The 22,628-nt window shown below is 50.0% G+C and overlaps 2 protein-coding genes across 3 annotated transcripts; one reads left to right on the plus strand and one right to left on the minus strand.

Moving 5' to 3' along the window:
• Positions 1-1,803: 1,803 nt before the first annotated feature.
• On the plus strand, positions 1,804-9,869 carry LOC310905374 (uncharacterized protein C16orf86 homolog). Its single transcript, XM_083851568.1, has 5 exons — positions 1,804-2,330; positions 3,000-3,157; positions 3,530-3,714; positions 4,697-4,840; positions 6,173-9,869. Exons 1-5 carry the CDS (start codon positions 2,196-2,198, stop codon positions 6,292-6,294), a joined length of 744 nt encoding a protein of 247 aa, XP_083707694.1. The 5' UTR covers positions 1,804-2,195; the 3' UTR covers positions 6,295-9,869.
• GFOD2 (Gfo/Idh/MocA-like oxidoreductase domain containing 2) lies at positions 8,063-22,258 on the minus strand. 2 transcript variants are annotated; one of them, XM_083851567.1, is made up of 3 exons: positions 22,062-22,258; positions 17,499-17,787; positions 8,063-10,332 (listed from the first exon to the last, which is right to left on the minus strand). In XM_083851567.1, exon 3 carries the CDS (start codon positions 10,274-10,276, stop codon positions 9,434-9,436), a length of 843 nt encoding a protein of 280 aa, XP_083707693.1. In that variant the 5' UTR covers positions 10,277-10,332; positions 17,499-17,787; positions 22,062-22,258; the 3' UTR covers positions 8,063-9,433. The 2 variants fall into 2 exon arrangements, with proteins under 2 accessions (XP_083707693.1, XP_083707692.1); XM_083851566.1 differs by having other exon boundaries at positions 17,444-17,787; positions 22,062-22,257.
• Between the last annotated feature and the right edge of the window lie 370 nt (positions 22,259-22,628).

Below are 22,628 nucleotides of genomic sequence, written 5' to 3' on the forward strand. Positions count from 1 at the left end.
TGCAGGGCCTTAGGGAGTCCTCCACGCAGTGCTGACCCCTTTGACTTTTACATGCACCTCACATGAACACAGGAGGTTGCTTGCTGTGACGTGTTGCTCCCTTTATACGTGCTCGCAGGCTTTCTTGCACCAATAGAAGCAAAAAATAAAAATAAAATTCTGCAGGTATGGGAACAGGTTCCCCAATATCCAAACTTCAATCCACACCTCAGTACATGGCATGGAAGAAAACACTGAAAGGCAGCCAGGAACAGAACAAGACTCGACATTATTTTGCTGAAATATTGTCTTAGTTCCTCTTTTTATGATTTCTTTCCAATTCAAGCAGCTGAACTTATCTTCTAGGTTAAATCTGACTTTTTGCTGTCAACTATGTAGCATGCTCTTTGTCAAGCTGAAAGGCCCTTGTTTGCTGCGCAAGTGCTGAAGACTTCTTTGCCTCGGTCAAACTGGAGAGGTCACAGGAGGTTCAGCAATACAGGAGCCGCAGATTGACCAGCTTTGCTGCTTCAGGAGGCCATGCTGTGTGGTGTGGATGTGCTTGTCCATAATCACAGCTTTCCCTTGTAACAGTACATCCCAGTGCCACTGCTTCCGTGCTGGATGGTGAAACAAATTTATCATGGAGGAGATGCTGGTGCTGGGGTCAGCCAGAAAGCACCGCATTCACCTGTTGGAGCACTCCTTTGACTGCCACATTATTCGGATGAGTCAACAAAATGCCATCGTGTTTATAAACATGCAAGAGCCATTTCCCTACATCATGGTGAGCTCGAGATACAGCTGGCCTCTGCCAGCAGCTGTATGCCCAGGAGTGCCCTTCATCTGTGGTTGCTTTTTGGTGGCTAGAGAGCTTCCTCTGTGCTGTCCTTTCCATGGTTTTGCTGTTGATATGTTCAGGCTTGGTGAAGGCCAGCTTGGGGCTGTCACAGCCATGTCGCAGAGCCCTGCCACCCCCAGAGGATGGAGACCCCCACCTCCCAGTGACTTGTCCCAGTGCTGCAGTGTCCCTGAGGCCCTGAACCTCCCAACCCCCAAATCCTGACACCATCTCTTGTTCTACCACATGGGACTGCCACAGGCAGCTTGGTCAGCCCAGCTCTGCCACATCCCCATCTCTTTTTTCCACCTCTTGGTTTATGTGGGCAGCCTGGATCTCAGGCCGTATTGCTGTTGTGCCCCCCTGCAGGGTGTAACGGCCTCCCCCGGTGCCTTCCAGAATCTCTTTCCCAACTGGCACCTTCAAAACGAAGGCCAGAGCCAAGCCAAGCCTAGGGCCCAGGTGAGATGGGCATGAATTACCACTGCTCATGGGTTACCATGGCTTAAAAAACCGATGGCTGGCTTCTGTCGCCCACACTGCTTCTCCCTGTGCTGCCTTCTGGGCGTGGGGCCGCTCATGTGGGATTTTGTGGCTGGAAGCGGCAGAGGGAGTGGGCAGGACCAGTGGTGAGGTGCACTGTTCGCCAGGGCGGGTGATCAGTGCCTGCTGCCTCTCAGGGTCACAGACAGTCCGTGGAAATGACAAAATGGTGTTTGTCTGGCTGTTTAAAAGGCAAACTGGGAGTTAATTCAGGAGGTTAGAGCAGAAAGGGATAGTCCTTAATGTGTCAGGACATCAAGCTCGTCACTACACATGAGGCCTGCGTGGCGGGGCGGCTGCCTCCCCCTGCTCCCTGCGGCAGGGAGGCCCCGCCAAGGCTGAGGCCGGGGTCTGGGTGCTGGTGCTTGGCCCAAGAGAGGCACAGGGCAGCTGCATGGGCTGTGCTGGGACAGTCAGGGTCTTCGTGGAGCTCAGGGTGGGTGGGGAGGGACAAAGATGGGCCTGCTGCGGTGAGCGGGTCAGTTACAGACTGAACAAGCAGTGATGGAGGCAGAGGGCTAACAGCTGAGCTGGGCACTGGCCCCAGCACCCGGTGCGTTGGGAACATTTCCACCTCCTGTGTCCCCAGGTGCCACAAGAGAGTACCTAGGGCTGGCTGCTTTGGAGCAACTCCTGGGGGTCTTGCACCAGGCAGAGCTCAGCCTCCTCAAAGCTGCCAGACCTATGGCGGCCATTGTCCCTGTGGCTCCTGGGGACAGATGCCCTGTCCGGGCAGAGCACCACAGACTGGGGTGAGCTCCTGCACTGGACAAAAATTCTTACAGACATTGGTCTCCACACAGATGCTGGTCGGTGGCCTGGAGCCTCCTCCATGTCAGCGTCCGTGATGGAGCCTCCCGCCCTGGCGGGCAGCCCTGCGGGGCAGCAGAGTGGAGGCCACGAGCCTGGACGCATCCTGGCTGAGCTGTCAGCAGCCCTGGAGAACCCGGACATCAAAGCCTTGGAGGTAAGGGCAATGCCACGTTTGATATGGGAGCAACCTTTGTCCCCTGGTGCAGAGCATAGCATACGCCTCTGTGTGAGCCTTGTCCAAGAGCAGGGGACCCTGACGTGTACCAAAATTTGGGGAGAGGGAAGGCACAGCAAAAGCACCTTTCTGCAGAGGGTGGCTGTCTCTGGGGCAGGGCCCAATTATCAGGAAAAAAAGGCACCAAGTTACTCCCAAATTTTTCTCTAACCAAGATTAAATGACCCCAAACATTTATCTGCAGGTTTCTAGTTAAGCTGCATAAATAATTCCCAGCCAAGTCCCCACCCATTTGGCTGGGGTGTTCTGCCCCGCTGGCGTGCTTGAGGCTGTTCCCAGGGCCTTGTGGTGGCCCCGTGGCCGTGCAGGGGCAGGGAAACAGCCAGAGCCCAGGGAAGGACAGCGGGACGCTGGTGTTGAGGGACAAGCTGCAGTGGCACAGGTTGCTCCCACACACGAGTAGTCTAGGCTTGCCCTCAAGTCCTTGAGGCCATATTAGGTGTAAACCCATAAATCCAGGTGGTTACTGCTGGCTAGTCCAAGCCATGGTGGCTGCAAGATCCATGCCAGGGCACAAGGAAAACGGTTGCAGGAACCAGCAGGGCAGGGGCATCATTTGCCAGCGCTGTCCCCCCATGTCTGCCACAGTGGGCTGAGGACGGGAGAGGTGTCGTCATCCACGCCACGCTGTACGAAGAGGAGATGGGGAGGTACAAGGAGCTCTTCCCAGCACTGACGGACCTTGGCTCTGTCCCGGTACTGCAGGCCTGGCTGCTGGCCTATGGTTTCAGACTCGAGGAGGCAAAGTAAGTCACCCCATCTCGTTCAGGAGCCAGCTCCATGCTGCAGCACATCCGGGACCACCATGCAAGAGAATTGAGGAGCTTGGTTTATAGGAATTTTCAGACTTGCTTAGAGTCTAAAAGAACAGAGAAACCAGAGCAGTGCTGGAAGGGAGCTGAGGAGCTGAGCCAGCCTGGCAGGGCAGGAGCAGCCAGGTGCCGGCCAGCCCCAGGCACAGACCAAGGGCAAGGGCTGTGCTTGGATGCAGCACCCACGGGGGGGCATGGAGCCCCACAGGTGCCACAGGGCTCTGTTTCCCACCTCAGCAACTTCTCAGCGTTCAGCTGTACCAGCGCAGAGCTGGCCCTGCCCCACAGCTGATTTCTGCCCCACAGGACCGACCCGCATGCCCTTGTGCTGCAGCATGCTGATTTCCAGAGGATGCATCCCGCTGCCGTGGAGCCGGGCGCCCCCGGAGGTAATGCTGGCCCCTCTGCCAAGCAGCAGAAGAAAAGCAAGAAAAGGAGAAGCAGGAGCAGCCTGCAGCCATGCAGAAAGGTCACATCCCGGGATGCACTGGGTGAGCACAGCAGGTGGCTGTGTCCGTGCAGTCTGGGTTGGCAGCTCACATGCTTTAGGTGATTTTAACTGAGTTGTCTCAGGATAAATGCCGTTCTAAGGCTTAATCCTTAATAGGTCAGTGTGGCCCCCAGCCTGTCTGCTGCTCCCAGAGCTGGAAACACCCCTGTGGGTCAGGTGGTGACAGGGGCTCTGCCACTGGTGAATTTTCAGCTGGGCACTGTGATGCTCAGGCCGACTTGCCCTCACTCTTCCCTCCAGCTGCTATTTTGTCCCTGGGATGTGGCCACAGATCCCTGGCTTTTACCCCACCAGGCAGCCGTGGCTAGAGGGCATACGCCTTCCCCTGCAGCCCCTGACTCCTGTCCTGGCAGGGGTAATATTCTTCCCTCTCCTCCCAGTGTTATAAATTACTCTTTTAGCCAGAAAGAATTAGTTTATTGAGTAAGCGATCAGCAAGCAAAACAGCGCTGGGCGGCCGGGGAGTCCGTGCTCCTCCAAATGGCGCGCGCCCCCCCCTTTCGCAGTCCCCTTTTATCACCGAGTTCTTCCGGGGTTACGCAGCCCCCCGGCCTGGTACCGCGGCTGCGTTGGCTGTTGCTCGGGGGTCGGCTCCGGTCCCTGTGGTGGTTGCACGGATGAAGGCAGCAGTCTTCCTCTGCTTGGTATGTGGTGTTTTCCCCTCCTGAATCGGTCATGTTGGTTTGTCTTAAGATAGGGCAGTGGGTTATCGGTTTGGCAATTATATTGTTTACGCAAAGTTCTCTCAGTCTTCTGCCCGAGACAGCAACAGGCAGGGTGCCCCGAGGTTCTTACTGCTGCCTCCCTTTGTGACTCCCTTTGTTCCTTCTTAATATAGCCATGGGAAATAATGAACGAACATGCTTTATACATCACACCCAGGACTAGTGCTGCCCCTGAGCTACAGCAAAGCCCTGGCAGGGAGTGGTTGTCACTGCTGGCCCCTTCTTGTGCCTCTCCAGGACGACTGCCTCGCCTGCGGCCCTTGTACCAGTACATCAACTTCGACATGCCGGGGCTGATGTGCCCATCAGAAGAAGGAGGTGAAACCCTAGGGCCGGCAGGGACAGCAACTGATCCAGAGCTGGAAGGAGAGCTCCAACAAGGTTCAGTGTGCTTGTTGGGTTATTTGGAGTCCCTCTGGGTTACCAGCTCGTATGCCTGCTCCTTGCAGCAGAGAGTGCCTGTCTGAGCTCGAATAGCTGCAAAGGAGAGCCTGCTGCTCTGCTGTTGATCCCCAGCTTTGGGCAACACAGCACAACCTGCTGCAGGTCACAGTCTGCACATTGCTGAGATGTTGTGGGGCATTGCCTCCGCCTTGGTGCACAGCTCTTGCCTGGGGCCTTTTGTTAGCACAAGTTGGATCCATCAGCTCCCTCTCCAAAGCACATGCTGCTCTGCAGTGCTACTAAGCAGCTGTAAACCTTCTATGGATGCAGAAGAAAGCACCAGAATGGGGTATATTACCAAAATGAGCTTTCTGTTCGTTGTTCTGCAGCATTTGACTCCCAAGGTCATCTGCCACTAACAAACTGGCTGAGCCAAGGATTGAGAACTCACCTTACTGACAGCCCTTTTGCAGCCTCTCTCATGCATAACCCACAAGGTACAGGGCCAGGCAACATGGACCCCAAGCCAAGCAGGCCACCAAGGAAGGGAATGACCTGCTGGCAGGTCATATAGATAGGCAGGGAGAGGGTGAAAGGCTGAGAAGGCCTGGGAGAGGGGAACTGGCCTTGTCCTGCCAGTGACCAGAGACCTGCAGGTCCCCACAGCTCACCTACCCTGAAATGGAGGCTTTGTCCTTGCATGTGCCACTCTGGAGCTTCCCAGAGGCCCAAACCAACGGGGTTGGACACAACTCTCCTATAAATCCCCAAATGCTATGGGGCCCTCAGATCCTCCACACCTCATCCTTGCTGCTGCTCACAGACCCAGCAGCAGCCAGGCTCTGCAGTCCTGCTGCTCTAGGCTGTCAGTGACCAGCTATAAATACGGAAAACAGAGGGAGAAGAGCTGGTGTGGTTCAGACCATCTGCTTTATTTGAAAGAAGTGGCCAGACTGTAGCTCCTTTTAAAGTTACATGCTTACCTGAGATGGCAGAAATCACCTGGACTTGCAGTGCTTACAGCTCGCTGCCAGCTCCACTCCACTAGTGCTGCTGGTTCTGTAGATGACTGCCCTTGGTGGCAGGTTCCGTCACTTTATCCTACTTCAGAGGCACTTCACCTGCAGAGGTGGTTTCTGAGCCTTGGTGGGACATAAGCACGGCCAGCCTGAGCTGGAGCTACCGACAGGTCTGCTCCGAGCAGCTCGGGCTGGTGGCCCAGTGAGACCTTTCCACCCACGCTGCTGGGACCTGGTGTCCCACCACTGCAAACACTTGGGTTTATCCTGTTTCAGAGACGGGCAGTTGATCCACTCACTCCTCTTGCAGAAACCTCGGCCAGCAGCGCTCTGGAGATCCCAGCCCCAGCACTGGATGACCAACCCATGCAGGTTGACATTGAGAAGATGCTCAGCTGCACGGCCTACCTGGTGTCACCACTCTTTCCTTAGGATAAATAGCCTCACAGCTGTCTGCCTCCTGTTTGACTACAGCCTGGCCTGCAGGGTGGTGATCAGCACCTTGCCCATACAAACAGTGTTGTTTTTTTTGGTTTGGTTTGCCCCCCCCTTTTTTTTTTTCCTGGTTGCAGAGAACATGATATACCTGAGGAGGGGCAGGGGAAACACCACCACAATTTTTATAATAAAATATACCTGCTTGGTGTTAGGATGCGTCCTAATTTCTTCCTTACGTATGAAAAGCAGGAGCCAGGGGACCAGCCGTGTCCCGTGCTGTTGGAGATGACCCTGCATCACCACTTCTCATCCCAGCAGGCAGCAGAACATGGCCCCATCCCACCACACCCCTTGCATTGATTTTCAAGAAAGAAAACTAGGGCGTGAGCTGTCCAGAAACTCACAGCATTGTTGCAACAGGCTTAACGTAAGCCCAGAGCAACATCTAGCACAGACTCACCCTCCAGATCCAACTGAGAAATGCGACGTGCTTGCACTGCAGCAGACCCAGGTACATGCTAAGGGGCAACAGCAGGAAGCATCACTCATGCTGGCCAGCTAAAGCCTCTTGAATAGGCATTAGCTCTGTGCGCGGTGTTAATTAGCAGGTGTTTCCACCACATCTGCCTCAGACAAACGAGGACTGTATAGGAGAATCTAGATGTCACAGCAGGGACCCACCTTATCCAAAGCAGTGCTCCTTCAGCACCATCCCCCTCTGCTGCCCCCCCTGCGCAGGACGGCTTCTTGCAGGCTGTAGCCAGGCTACAAGACGTGCTCCTGCTCACCCAGGAGCCTTGGCATCCCCTTTCCTCCTCTGGGATCAAGGCCTAACAGGACATACTTGGTGCTTTCTTCTCCTGTAGGAGTCATACTTCAGGATTTTCTGCCCTGGGCAGATGCTTGACAGTAGCACAAAGGAAGCTTCTCAATTCAGGGACAACAGCTTTAAAACAGATCCAAAACTGGCATGAAAGAAGCCAGAGCTATTCTATCTGAATGAATGCAGTGACTGGCCCAGGTGAGCTCAGGAGACATTAACTCACCTGCTTTACATAGCGCATAGACAGTAGATGCTCAGAGCTATGGCAGACCAGTCTTTTACCTGGAAAGGAAGGTTTGTGGAGAGATGCAGAACTTTCAGTGGTCCACCTGCTATAGCTGAAAACAGTGCCACTTTCTTCATCCAGCTTAGAGCAGAGATGAGGTTGTTGAGGAGCTTGGCTGGTTCTGTGCTCTAACCTTTAAAAATGATGTATCAGTCAATTTTAAAGTGTGCCGAAAGTAAATAAATCCTTGAAGGTAAATACCTCATTTACACACTGGCTAAAGAATGCTCCTATCCATACCATGGGGATTTTGCTTCTTAGTTTGCATCTTCCAGAACTTCCTGCAACCAGTTAGGCAGAAAATAAAGATCCCATTAATCACAAAAGTTGACATGGGAAACCCAGGATACACAGAAGTATCTCCAAAAATCAGCTACTCAACAGCTATAGTCTGAAAAAAAGAGCAATGAGGTGGAAAATGGACCTTCTGGTAGGAGTTACTTTCCCTTGGTAATACATGGATGACAACTACCTCGGCAAGGACAGCACAGAGTTATCTCCTACTTTATCACACCCAGGTTGCTCAGCTGGCAGCACAGGGGTAAGGAATGACTCAACAGGTAATTAGCCCCAGCTGGGAGCCCCTCATTGACATTTATTGTGATGGCTTCAGCTTGTCCAAATCAAACTCAAGCACACAGCTGCCTGAAGAATGCCCTCAAACAACTTTTTATTTTTGTAGAAAACAAGTAAGATTCTTTTCAGGAAGGACCAGCTTATGAAACAGTGGTTTGCATGTTAACATACATAAATACATAGTTACAATTTAGTGGGAAATAATACATTAAAAAAGCTTTCAAGTACACAAAATAAACGTAGTAAAAATGGACTATCCCTTCCACATACCTGCTTTGGAGAAAAATATTTCTCAAATGGAATGAGCTTCCACCCATGATCTGCCAACAGATATCTCCACCGGACACAAGCTGCAGGAGGGTGTGAGGGAGGGCAGGACCAGAGAGTTAATATCCAGTGTTTGAGATTCAAAGCAGACTTGCTCATGATAGTTCAGTCCCCATTCTCTTCAGGTATCAGCATGTGTGTAGTGTGACAGTTTCCCAGTCAGCACACAGAAGAGCTGCAAGAGGTAGGCAATACCTCCTTACTTCTATCTTCAGATCCCTGGAAGGTTACGGTTTTGCCGCTTCATTATCAGTGAGGTTGTGGAAATGTGCCTTGCCTGTGAGGCATTTAATAACAGTCGCAGAAATAAGAATGTGGCCCCACAGTCATGGTCCGGGTGCTGCCGGGCAGTAAACACAACTGATGGAAATAGAGCTTATGCAAAAAAAAACTGCTGGATGCAGTCAGTCTCTTGAGTAGAAAGAAAACATTTGCAGATATGGAAGAATCACATATATGACAGACTTCCCAAAGACTTTCCTCATAACTGCCAAGACACCGTCAACAGGGAATTCATAGCATCATTTAAATAAAATACCAGCTTAAATTACTTTGAAAAACATTTGACATGTGCAGAAAGCCAAAGGCTGATCCTTATTTTACAAGCTTTATTCTGTTCTACTCTGTCCTATGTGAGTTTAGAGACATGTTACATCACTGAACTCTTTAATAAAATTTCACCAACTGAGGAGTAAAACTAAATCAGTCTCCAAGAGAAGGCAAAGGCATCTAAACAACAGATGCTCCCTGATCTTGCTCTCTTAATCTCCTGTTAAAACTGTTAAAACAAGCGACCTGTGCAAGAGGGGTTGTGTCCCATTCCCAAGCCATGCAATGGCAGAGATCCATGCTTCACTTCAGCTACTGCAAGTGCAAAGGGCAATTCAAGTTTTTCTAAGTCTCCAAGACAAACATTTAATACGTTTACAAAAAACGGAAATATTTAGAACTCTAAACAATTTAAATCAGAACCATTTCTATGAGAACATGGCATATTTTACATGTTTAAAGAAAAAACAAGAAACATTATTAAATAAGAATCTACATATCTTAAAAACAGAGAGGATTTGTACAGTTACAGCCTGAAGTATCAATCGTCCTATTTTCCAAAGCAGGAATATTCATAAGTTATTTCTCTGAAGCGCCTCGCAAAGGTTTTGATTGGCATCTGGCTCCTCGGTCATGACCTCCACAGCCTCCCACTCCCCTGACCTGCTAGATTTTTTGATGGCCTCTACTACACTTTGCATGTACAGACCGTCTTCAAAAGAGGCTGCCATAGAGACAGGTTTATGATCCCATGTCCGACGATCTTCCTGGTCTTGGAAAGACTTCCGCAACGCTTGCACCATGTATACCATTCCTTTTAGGTAGAGCAGCGGGATGTCTTTAAACCCCTTGTCCAAAAGGCCTTTGTTGACAGTCAGAGAGTCTGTAAACAATAGTTCTTCTTGGAGTGCAGTGTTCTTCTGCCCATACAAGTCCGTCCCACGAGCTATGAGGCGACCGGCAGACCCAACCACCATGACTTCATGAATGAATGATCCAGGCATGTTGAAGTTGAGAGTCACGGTACAACAGACACCCTCACTCATTAGCATCTGGAAGAAGCAGAAGTCGTCACTAGTAACATGGCGGATCCCACTTATAGCTGTGTTCTGCTTCACAAAAGTCTTGAGCAAACCATGGACTTTCTCTGCTCTCCTGTTGATGAGGTGGGTTAGAAGGTCAATAATGTATGTTCCCATTGTATGCAGACCTCCTCCCCCCATTAGCTCATCACAGATCCAGTTGTACTTGTGGCTGAGCAGGCTTCCCCCGTAAACTCGTACATCACAGATCATCACATTGCCCACGTAGTGTTCTTCTATCAACTGCTTCATCTTCACAAAGACAGGCAAGAAACGGAGAACATTGCCTACGATGCTCATCAGCTTGGGGTAGTATCTGGCAGCTGTGACCATCCTGAAGGCATCCACAGAGGTAGCAGCTTTCTCACAGATCACATTCTTCCCTATTCCTGCAGCACAAACAAACAAAAAAAATAACAGCACTCATGAGCAAAACATGATGCAAGGCCCCAAAGTTTATCAGCAGAGTTTAAGAGTCAGGCTTTCAAAGGCAAAGGTTCAGGAACTAAAATAAGAATACTTCCATGATGCTTTCGTCGCAGAGCTGACAAACTCCCACAGAGAGAAGCTCTAAATAAATACAGAGCATTTTCACATCATGATAGATGAACCGTGTCATGTTTTTATGCCAATTAAGTATTGTAGCTATACAATTATTTGAATGCCTGTACAGCCAGAAGGGAAGAAATCATGGAGATCTATGTACTCTGCAGGGAAGAAGTGAGCAAAGGGGAGATTTGATTTTGAATTTTATCATCACTATGAATTTATTATTTGTAATAGATTAATAGAAATACAAGGTATGTGGTGGCCTGCGTACAGCATACAAAAATTTGAAATAATGTTTTTTAACGTGAAACATTTTGGTCTGCATGTACGAGCCACACGTATGATTGGACTGCAAAGGTGACTGCATGAGTTACCCAAGTGAGAGCAGCACTCGCAAAATGACCTACTGTGGTTTTTGTTATTAGTAATGTGCTTTACTTTGTGCCCAGCCTGAATCAGTGTGGATAGTCTTTTTATTTTAAATATACTTTAAATTATAAATAAACTGATGATCCAAAAGAGCATCTCAATGGAAGATTCAACCAAACGCCTACACCCAGTGTTGTTGGTACTCTCTCTTCCCCCATTCTCACTCTTTTTTTTACAGCACGGCTTTACTTTTCCGTATATGCCTGTTCTGATAAAATAATCCAAAGCATTTTTCAATGTAGTATCTAGGGATATACCTAGAAGTTTCCAGACATTAACTCAGGATGTCAGACCTGAAGCTCAGCCTAGTCATACCACTGTTTCTTACAGGGAACACAGGGCAGCAGGTGCCTCACTGAAAGTTCCTCCTGGACCACGCTCCTTGCTTCTGTCATCTGCAGGATGAGATGACACCAGCACAAATGTTTAAATCAGACTCTTGCGTACTGGGGGAAGCCAGATCCCACATGGCAGCAGCTGCTGCACTGAGCACTCCACCTCCTGGCTGCACCAAGTGAGACTTTCAGGAACTGCCAAGTGGTCCAGGGGCCAGCAAGCTCCTGCAACGCATCGCTCTGCCCCACTCAGTCTGGGACAACTAATGGGAAGGGAAGCTCTGAACACGTATTTGCAGTAAATTAAATCAAAGTCCACTCAGAAAACAAAACTACAATTTTTAGTGGTCTCTTCCAAAGAAAGCACCTGAATACATACAAGTCAGCAGAAGCTTTAATGGACAAAGAAGGGCAGGGTCATGCTCCCTGAGGATGCTGTCTCTCAGCCTGCCAAATGCTCCTGGCTGCCCACCAGCAAACCCATTTCAGGGACCACTTCTGACTCTCCTGTACCAGTCCCTGCACCACTCTCTGTTCAATGTTCCCCAGGGTCGGCTGAGCTCCTCTTGAGATATTTCAGTGCTGAGGTTATCTGCCTTCTCGTCACCCTGTGATTTTAAATGGCATTCATCTCAAGCCAGGTTACATCAAAATAAAAATGAAAAGAGTAAAAGTAAGAGGATCTTGACAGCATCCTAAACAAATCATGTAATTCTCAAAGGAAATGGGCAATGAAAGCGACTCTCAATCTGCATATGCCGGGGGTACAGCTCTGCAGTCAGTGCTCTGCCAGTGCTGCTCTCCCTCCCCCTCATGCACCCCCCCGCCCTCTGGCACATAATTTAATGCAGTAGCCAACTCGGGCTGCAAAACCAACCACGTGAATGTCGAAACATTCACTTCTCCGCCCTCTTTGTGGCAGGGTCTTTCTCCCAGTTCTTGCTCTTCACTTGGCTTTGTGTCAGTACTGTGCTCTTTGTGCCAGCGCAGACCGAGCCACTCGAGGAGCTAAGATCAGATGTCTTTTGTGGACGGCACTCAGCACAGCGCCCCGACATCGCTCAGCACGGCCCGCTGACCACTGCTGAGGCGTGGGAAGGAGGCAGACGCGTGGGGCCACGTGTATTGGCCTGGCAGCTGCTGCATGAGGCCAGCACGGGCTGGGAAGCTGCTGCCCAGGGACACCGTGACACCTGCGGGACATCCCCGCAGCTGCCCTCAGTGGGAAGCTCCGCAGCAGTTCCCACGCCTACAGAGATGGCAGGGACGAGGGCTGCGTTGGAGATGGGTACCAGATCCCCTACAGTGCAATGGCCATGCCTTGCTTGCTGCTGCAGAGCAACCTACAGCCCTCGTCTTGCTACAGTTATCTTGACAATGGTAATTGCCAATTGGCAATTGTCTTGGCCTGAACTTTATACCACGCTGCTTTCCTAAATCACCTTCAAAATTTCCCACTGAGATCCCCACCAACTAGGAGAACCAGAGCCAGCATGCAGCCAGAGCACTCCTCAGAGCCCTTTGTGAGTTAGTCCAGCCCACCAGCCCAGCAGCAAATGAGCCCAGGCTAAAAGAAGAAGCTCACAGGTGAGTCTGAGCCCCTGGAAGGGGCTGTGCTGCATGCCTGGGAGGAAGGAAGCCAGGCTGTGGTAAGAGAGATCGGGCTTGCCCCCATCAGAGGCGGTGAGTGAGGACAGAGGTGGCTCAGCTGCCTGCAGGCTCACTGCAGCCCTTCAGGTCTTCTCTGGGCACATCTCAGAGCTCCGCAGGAGCGCAACAGCCACCGTACACCACTGCAGTCCTCCTAGGAGGCTAGAGAGTCAGTCTTACTCCCTAAAACTTATCTTAGTTTGTCCTTCCCCAGAAACAGGCAGCCTGCTCCACTGAATGAATCCAGTGCTCCTTTGTGTCCTGGAAGACATTTCTCAGCCAACGCACCCTGCGTTACCAGCTCCGTGCCTCCACAAGCCCTGTAAGCTTCCTCTGAAAGCATTTCTTGCTCCCACTGCTGCATGTCACTGCTGACCGTGGAACTATGCTCCTAGTGCTCCTGTCTAGGCAGCGTGAAGCTCTCACCCTGTCACGACTGTAACTAACCCTGAAACAGGCTTCAGGCTTTAAAATCTTCCAGAACTGCAGTGCGGAGCTCTGCCCTGAACAGGGTACGAGGAGAGGCGTTGGTTGCTCTGTGCCTTTCCACTGGCATTTTGGTTACAAATGAAAACACTGAAAAGATGATTTTTGTTTTAATGTTCTCTCTGTGTTCGGATAAGGACACCAGTTTTAAGAAAGGCACCATTTTACATGCTTCAGGCATTTCATGCTCTGGCGCGGAACCAGCCTCCAGTAGCAAGTACAGCTACGTCTTAACTCTCACTAACTTAACAGAGCCAAATCATGACTTCAGTCAATGAAATACCTGATTCAGAGCATGTTCACATCCTATGAAAGCAATAAAAAACCACCAGGTGAGTTGGGACACTTTCTGGACAGCAGAATAAAATGGAGTATTGTCTCCTAAAGGAATCTTACATCTCTACTCAGATCCACACGGTCCATCAGCCACAGCGTCTCTGCTTCTCTAGCAGCTGGTTAGCCATAGCAGATCCAAAACTTGCCATGCTCAAAGTATTTTATAGCTGTGATTAATAAAACACAAGCATAGAAAACTCATTCTGCCTGGTCAAGGCTGCCCAGAGCCACAAGGAGGAGGAGGGGACAGAAATACCAGGCCCCCTAGCAGGGAGGGGGCCAGTCAAGCCAAGAAGGAGGGAGGACACCCCGTTGGAGGGGAATATTTATTAAAAATGAGAGAAGTGAAGCACAAACCTTAAAGAGGCAGCTCTGGAGGGGCTGCAGCCTGACACATTCAATGCAGGAAACAGACACTGTAAACACAGTGGCCCACCACTCCCCCGAGAAGGCCCTTTGTGTCCCCGTGAACGCAACAAGGAGGGGCACCCATGCAGAGCAGCATCCCTGCAGCGTGGCTGGGCTGGGACAGCAGCCTCGCTACGACAGCCACTGCTTTGCAGCTCTTCTTGCTTGCTTGTTTGCCTGGCTGGTGCATGCACCACTGCCCATCCAACACCTTCCATAAACACCTGAAATCCTCAGCCCCACCTCTCTCCGTATGAATTATAACATCGAATCATACTACTAAACCTGCTTAGCCTACGTAAGTATGTCCATTCCACCAAACAGAAGCCCCAGCTCTTGATTCCCCTGAATAATGTAAGAAACCTGAGGCTGCACCTAGGACGATGTACGCCTAGCCACTGCTGAAGCACACCAAATCATCTCTGTGTCCGTCATAAGCAGCTGGGAGTGTCTGAGGATTCTTCAGAAATAACCATCTGTTTCAAACCTGTTTGCTTCAGGAGCCTCCCAGTGAATGAATGCTCATTCCAAAACGCATTCCTTCATTTCACGTCTTGTTTGCATATGGATGGAAAGGACCTCCATGCTACTCGTTACAAACATGGGAAGCACAATATGCAAAGAGCACTCACAGCACGCTTGTTCATCCTGTTTCAAGAACAGGAGATCTGCATTTGTCGCAGTGCAGTGATAGAGCCCTTTCTGACTCTTTCCTCCACAATTAACATATACATGCTATAATTTGTATGGACTCCACAAAATCAGGGGGCCAAACAAGCTACTTCAGAAAGATTCCTTGGACAAGTAAGAAGTTCCTCTGTTGCCATTCCACAAGACATCTGTCTGAAGGCTGGGCTCAGCAGCAGCATCACCTTTAAAGTCTTAAAGAAATCCTCCTCTGAGGACTTCTAATGCTCTGCCTCCCCAGTCCTCGCTTCACTCGCACACGTCACACGCTTTGCGATCCGAGCCAGCCAGTAACTCGGCACTGGGCTCACCTCACACAAAGGTGGATGCATTTCAGCTGTGGGACATCAACCACGAAACAGGCATTTTGTGAAATTAATTTAGTTCCTCTCAGATCAAAAGAAGCACAAATTTTAGAATAGCTTCTTGCTTTACCTGTTACTGAGATAAACCCTAAGATTACACTCATCTTAATTTGAATGATGCTCTAGGCTTTGATCTGTTATGTCTGGTTCATGAACTCAATCCAGTGCTACAACTTCATCTCCGTCATGCCAAGGCTGTACCTAGGCTTCTTTATGGGTGTCTGTCAGTAAGGAACTTACACAAACAAATAGCACAGGCAGGAAACACTGGGTCTCTCTCTCCTTACTTCCAGTACTAAAAAACTAAGCACATTTTTAAATTATAAATAAGAATATACAAATAAGTAACGAAAGTGTACGTTCTTTTCTTCTTTTGAATAAGACTTACCACCGTACCACATCTAATCTCTCCGAAAGCCCAGTCTCAGCTGGTAAGACATCAATCTATTAATCTATTGTCATAAACAATTTGCAGCCAAGAGTTTTCCAATTACAAGTATCATTGTATCAATCTGAATGTTCAGAAAACACACTTGTCACCTGCCCTACCCTCATTTTTTGTTCCTCCAGAACGCTGAATTATAGCAAGCTATCCAACATTGGCTTCAGATATGCCACGACATACTTGGCAGCAGATATACAAATACTGTTGCGACTAACCTACCTAGAAAGCTGAAAGACTTGGCCAGAATCATACTGGTCTGAGCTGCCTGCAGCACTTTGCAGATCAGAATATTTTGGGAATCAGAAGTGAAGAATAAATAGCCCTTGACAGCTTCATCCATTGATTTCCCCAGCTTTTTCAACTTTCCAACTTATCTACACTTGTCTTGCAGTCAAGCATACACATCACCTCTGTACTTCTGCAGCAGCCTTAACCACCTTGCCTCCACTGTTCAGTGTCAGCTTTCAAAGAAACACTCTCTATTCATTTTAGTTAATCCACCAGAGAAGGTGCAATCCTCTCCTTTCAGCACACTTCATGCTTGACCATCAAGAGCCAAGAGAACTACTGAAATACTTATTACCATTTAAAGGAATTTCTAGCATATTTAAAGATAAATTCTAACTTACAGTTCAAATGTTCAAAAATTAAAATACTTTAAATTCAGAGAACAGTAGTTCTTTGAAAAGAAAGAAATCTAACAACATATAAAACCCTAAATTCTCTCTCTGCATATCTAAGCAGCATTATGGCATTGCAAATGTGTAAGGAGCTGTTTACTTCCAAAACAAATTACTGCAGAGCAAAGAGGCTAAGAACAACAAACCACCCTCGCTCCCACGGTTTGAGATTATTACCCATCCTAAAATTATCTCATGTGGATCTGCTGTAAACACAATAAAAATCTCACACTTGTTATTTGCAGAATTGCACACAAACGCACCCCCACGCTGTGCGAGGTGAGGGAACATTAGCACTACAAAGCCATGCCCTGGAGAACCAGGGAACACCGGGGTGCCCGGGCGGCTGCCTCCTGCCTCCCTGCCCGGCCCAGTTCTCCCTTCTCTCCCAGACGCTTTCGCCCAGCTCACCTTGCTGGATGCCTCCTGCTGTCCCCAGCTGCCACCTACCCTCTCCTCCACGCCAGGTGAAGGATTCCTCCAGCAAGTCCGCACCTGGGACCATAGCAGCCTGTTACAGACACTGAGAAAAGGCATCGCCAAGAGGTGGCAAGGGGCACGGCACGCTTGCTGAAAACAGCATCCGCAGAGGATTTGGGTCTTGACTCACACAATTCTACTGAGCGTGTACGCACATTTTTTATTCAAGGGCTTTTAACTTTCAAGTTTGCTTTTGTGGAGGAACAACAAGCAGAGCTGAAAGTCTCCCCTCCCTTCCCCCTCTCTCCAAAACAAATTCCAGGTTCCCATTCCAAGGCATGGGAAGATCTGAAATGAATTAAACAACAAGGTTGTTTTTTTCTTCCCCAAATGGGAAGAAAACTTTTTTCTACTTCAGCATGCTTTCTGAAGTAGCTTATTTTAATAAAAATCTCCCCACTGCAAGTTCAGTCTGAAGAATACATGGAAAATTTTAGCCCAATAGATTCAAGATTTTCAATGCTATAAGTAGTTCTAAAAAATAAAAATAAAATCTAGGTAACCTTCCTTGCAGATGGTGCTACCGATTCCAAGCAAAACCTTTCGTACTGTACTTGCACCTTGCTAGAACCAGAATCGTGTTGAGCTTCAAATTTCAATCTGCCAATTAGTTATGAATTTTTGGTCCAACTCTAAAAATAAAAAGGTACCTAGAGCTTTCACAGCAATTTGCCGAGTTAGGGGTGGAGGGATATTGATGCAAACCAAATCTACGTCCTGGTGCAGCAAGACATCATCAGTCCGACTCGTGTAGAAGGAGATATTCATTTCTTCTGCCAGCTGCTTCGCTTCCTCTTCAGTCTTTCCCCAGAGTGCTTCAATAGAGAAGCCTTCTGCTCGCAGCAAGGGGACCAGGACCCGGGCGGTGCTGCCAGTTCCAAACACACCCACTCCGGGAAGCATTTCCATTCTGCATTCATTCAAGCATCAGGGTCAACACGTGGGCCTTCAACGAAGGGCTCAGCTCCTCAGCTTTCCGCTCCATCCACAGTTCCTAGAACACGGAAAGTTACAAGTCAATACAAACAAAAGCCATATTTTGAAGTCAAAGGCATCTATAGCCTGACTGCTAGCACTTATCCTTCATCTCCTTCAAAATTTTCAAAGATTCTCCTGAATGAAAAAAAAAAAAAAAACACACCTTGCAATACTTGGAGAAATAGTTTTAAGGGACAAGCCAAACAGTCCTGTTGCAGAAGGCATGAAGAATGGATAGAAAGCAGCCTGACAAGTCGCGAGGCCCTCCCGAGCCTCGAAATGCAGGAAATGCTCAGACACAGGAGCACGCAGGGGGACAAAGCAGAGGCAGCGAAGCACAAACTGGGAGTAATGGAAGCATCAAGGGGACAGCACACGCAGGCTATCACGTCAGCACTGCTGTGGTCATGATGATGCAAGCCTCTAAATGAGATAAAGGGTTGTGAGAAGAGGTAATATCTTCTGTTAGACCAACCAATACTGGTGGAAAAACATAACAAGCTTGTGGGTGCATACGTCTTTCTTCCTACCTAAATATACAAACTGAAAGCAGCTATTTGGAGCTTAACAAACTTATGGCAAGTAGTTAAGCCACTACAGAGAAAGTCTAGAAAACACGTCCTGTGAGGAAAGCTTGCATTCACTGAGCTCATGTAGCCTGGAGATGAGAAGGCTAACAGCCACGATGGCGGTGTTCAAACATCCAGAAGGCTGCTTCAGAAAGGAAGAGGGGACTCATCTGTGTCCACAATAAGCAGTTAAAACTCAGAAGTTGTACTTAACTGAGGACCAGTTAAAAATATCTCCCTCTGCCCATGACATTTAACCTCCAGGAACACAGGTTGTTGCACACAGTCACTGTATTCCCTACGCGCAACCATTTGGTTAAGTCACACTTCTTTTGTTCTTGCAAGTATTTCCCAGTAAATAAATCCCTTCTGATCCTTGCTTGCCAGTGTGTCTCAGGCCTGCACTGGCCACATCTGGCTGAACTTCCTCGCATGGTCACGATGCTAACTCCAGGATGTCCGAGGCCCTCGACGTGTCGCACCATGGCCTTTGGGAACCCTACCTACTGCACCCCTGCTGCCCGGCAGCAAGCCATTTCTTCTAAGGAAAGTTTGCTTGATTTTATAATCACGACAAATTCAGCTTTCTGTAAAAGCTTAGGATGGAAAAGCAAATACTAATTTGTATAAACAACAGGTACCAAAAACAGATTAATGCCCGTGGGGGGGAACAACACCAAACCAAACAATCAATCAAACAACAGGAGTCACGATCTGTTTGTGAAAGAGATGGTTACACATCTCCCCATCCTAAAACACTTTCAGCAAGCTACAACATGTGAAAGCAAACCCCAACACAGCACTGTGGAGCACTAGCAAGCAAGTCAAACTGCCCACAGGGCGAATGCTCTGTATGCTGGTGGCACATTGGTAACCTGGGGGCTGCCTGCACTGACCAGCACGGCAAAACCACAACCCTTAATGAATTTCTTTTTGTGATGTACACACCAAACCAGGAAGCAGAAATATCAGCACGTGTGAATTTTTATTTTGTAAAACACAAATATTTACAGATGCTGCAGAACATCTTATGAAATATTTACTGAATTAATTCCGTATGTTTTTCCTCGTTCAGTGTGATGTTAGGTTTGTAGTACAGTCATTGGCTGTCATTTGAATTAACTCCCTTTTATTCGACATTTAGAGGCACACACAAATATGGATGGAACCAAGAGGATCTAGACAATATTTATTATTCTGCATGAAGTGGTAATGTACTGACAGGAAATATGTTTTCTATTCAGGCTTTTATAAATAATGTGAAGAATAATAAAATCCTGCCACTGGACAAAATGCAAAGATACATGTTGAAGCCCCCCACATATAGATTTGTGGGTTTACAGGCTAGAAGAAAAACCACTCACAGTGAAGAACACCATATTCTTTCGAACAGACAAACTGAACGATATGGAACACAGACAAGGTACGTGCATGCTTGCACCAGGTCGTACAGACATGCTCAGCAATGTCAAATTTACACAGCATGGCAAGACTTTAGAAAAGGATGGAATCTTTGAGAATACTATTAAGAGCACATTGCAGCACTTAACATACCCAACAGATAAGCTGACTTCCATAACACTTGCTCATTCTAAGCTTTATTTTTTTCTGTCTCCCATCCAACTACCTCTTAAAAATCTCAGGGAGGTAGAATTCATTTTCATATTTTGGAAAATTCATATTCCCAAAACGCGCTGCTGCATCACTGTTGCTAACAGATACTGGCACAAAACCATAAATCCCGGTGTTTTACTTCCACAGAGACCAGCTCTTGATGGTACAAGACAAGGACGCCTGCTCACCACTAGTACCACAGCAAAAGCCCGGTGTCATCAAGGTCTGGCAAACCCAGTCTCAGCAATGACTTGTCGCAGTGCAGCCACACTCCCAGCACGTGAAAACATGGCTTGCACAGCTGTAGGACCTAACAGAGCTTGAGACCACCCCCCAGGCACGTGTGGCACTGACCAGAGGGCTTGTTTCTCTTCCCTCGCTGAAGAGCCACCTGCAGCCTCTTACCACCTCTCTCATCTTTCACCTGCTGGACAGTGCTGGTTTGCTGGGACGGGCACGGTGGGATCAACGCGGGTACCGACGGGCAGTGAAAACACTGTCCTCATGCAGGACAAGTCACGGCAATGCACGCAGGATGCAGTGCGGGCAGAGCTAGAATACGCGCTGAAAGAACCGCAAGAGGATGTTCTCCAGAAGCTTTTGACAAGGGATACGCACCCCGCACACACACACACCTTACAGATGCATCGACAGCCCATGGGTGAGGCACTCCAGCTGAGGCCACCATGGGGAAGCAATCCAAACCCCAGTGCATCAGGATGAGGCCACTGCTGCCGTAAGAGGCAGCTGTCATTAAGTCTGCTAAGAACGCATGGAAGCCCCAGGAGAACAACGCTGTCACCCTGCAGAAGTCGCCAAGGTACCTTTCTTGGAAAGGCTGCATACCTCTCTGACGCTTCTCATCCAAGAGGAAAAAAAGCAGAGCTAAAAAAAGACTCAGAAAAAGGCGACAAAAAGCATGCAACATCTTCTATGCAAGGGAGACCTAGACAAGCAAAGATTCCTCAATCCGAAAAAGACATCGCTGCAGGATGTCACGGATGGTAATAAAGCCATGATTAACCATTTATGAGGAGTCAAAGGGAGGCCAGACAAGCTCAAGGCATGCCTCAAGGGTTGTGAAATATGCACAGGTCACACCAAGTGCAGTAAGTAGCAGAGCACAAGAGAGAAAGAGGGGCTTCAGCACATCCTCGCCCTGTTCTTTGCACACTCCTCCTCAGGCTCGTGGCCAGCATGTTCTCGCATGGTCTGGCCGTGATATTTGGAGATGGAAAATGCAATGGTCTCCCTCTGTAGTTTGACTGATCTGCAAACACGATTTGGAGTGGAGGCCAGCACGTGCGGACCGGAGGCCTGGAAAGCCAGAGCGCTCTCTCTGAGGGTCTCACTGAGCTCTGGGCACGCGGAGCCGCAGCGGCACGTGGGGCCGGGTGTCCCCAGGAGGTGAAAGGGTCCCTCCCTGACAGCAGGCTGCAGCTCCAGCGCCTCGCGACGTTCCTGGCCGCAGGAAGGAGAGGCCTGACCCTGAGGGCAGCGCCTGCTTCCGCGCCCTCAGAGCTCCAGACAGAAGCTGGGTGCCATTTACGCCAGGTTACAGCAAGTCTAAAAGCTTCCAAGGAGCCTGATCGTGAAAAAAAAATCGTGAAAAGCTTTTTATAAGGCAATCCTTCTGAAAAGGAAAGACATCGCACACCCGCATCTCCAGTCATCAAACAGGGGAACGCTTTTCTGAGAACCCTTCCGTGGAAACAAGCGACAACCAGCCTGAAACGAGCGTCAGGAGACCCGAACCGCTCTGTTCCTCGGAGAGATGAGGCAAGCCACGCCTGTGACATCCCCCCGAACTGAATTTTGCGCACAGAGGCGCTCAAAGCTCTCAGATCCGATCTCGCCGCTGCGTGCCGCTCCACACCGCCAACCGTCCCCGTTCCTCGCCGAACCCCACGGCGTGCCCCAGGCCCCGGCCCCGAGCCGCAGGACGGAGCTGGGGGCTCCGGGGCACGCACCCGCCAGCGCTCCCGGGACTCGGCGCCACGGAAGACGCGACGGTCCCCGCGGGACCCGACCCCACGGGGGCAGCGGCGGGCGGCACCGCGGCTCCCAGTCCCCGGGCAGCCCCGGCGGCCCCCCCCCCCGCCCTTACCTGCCGCCGGAGGGACGCCGAGGGGCCCGCCGCCAGCGCCCCGCCTCCGCCCCGCGCATCCCGGCACCGGGCGCGCTCCCGCGGCGGCGGCTGCTCGCTCCCGGCGCGGCGACGCCCTGACCGGCCCCGCCGCCTGCTCGGGAGCTGGGGCGGGCACGGGCTCTTGAAATGGCGGCGCCCCGAGCGCCTTCGGCGGCTGAGGGAGGCGCGGCCAATCGCGAGGCAGGACGCGAGAGAGGGGGCGGGTCTTCTGCTGACGGGCAGCGCCGGCAGCCAGTTGGAGGGCGGCGCGGCGGCTGCACTGGAGGCTGGGCGGGCACAGGCCGGGCCGGGGTGAAGGCAGCGAGGCTGCGACCCGCCCGGCCAGGCCTCGGGGCTGATAGCGGGCGAGGAGAGACAGGGCGTTTGTGAGGGAAGAGAGCTATTTACTTTTATATTCCCTGGCCGTACTGAAGGCCAGGCAGACATCATCCGCGGCTCCCCCCTCACCCGTCAGGCGGGCAGTTTCATCACCGAAACTCGTCCCCTTGAGCGACAGCGGCCGCTCAGGCTGCGCAGGCGGGGGGA

The sequence above is a fragment of the Anser anser genome, assembly GCF_964211835.1.
Source record: "Anser anser genome assembly, chromosome: 11".
NCBI classification, from domain to species: Eukaryota; Metazoa; Chordata; class Aves; order Anseriformes; family Anatidae; genus Anser; species Anser anser.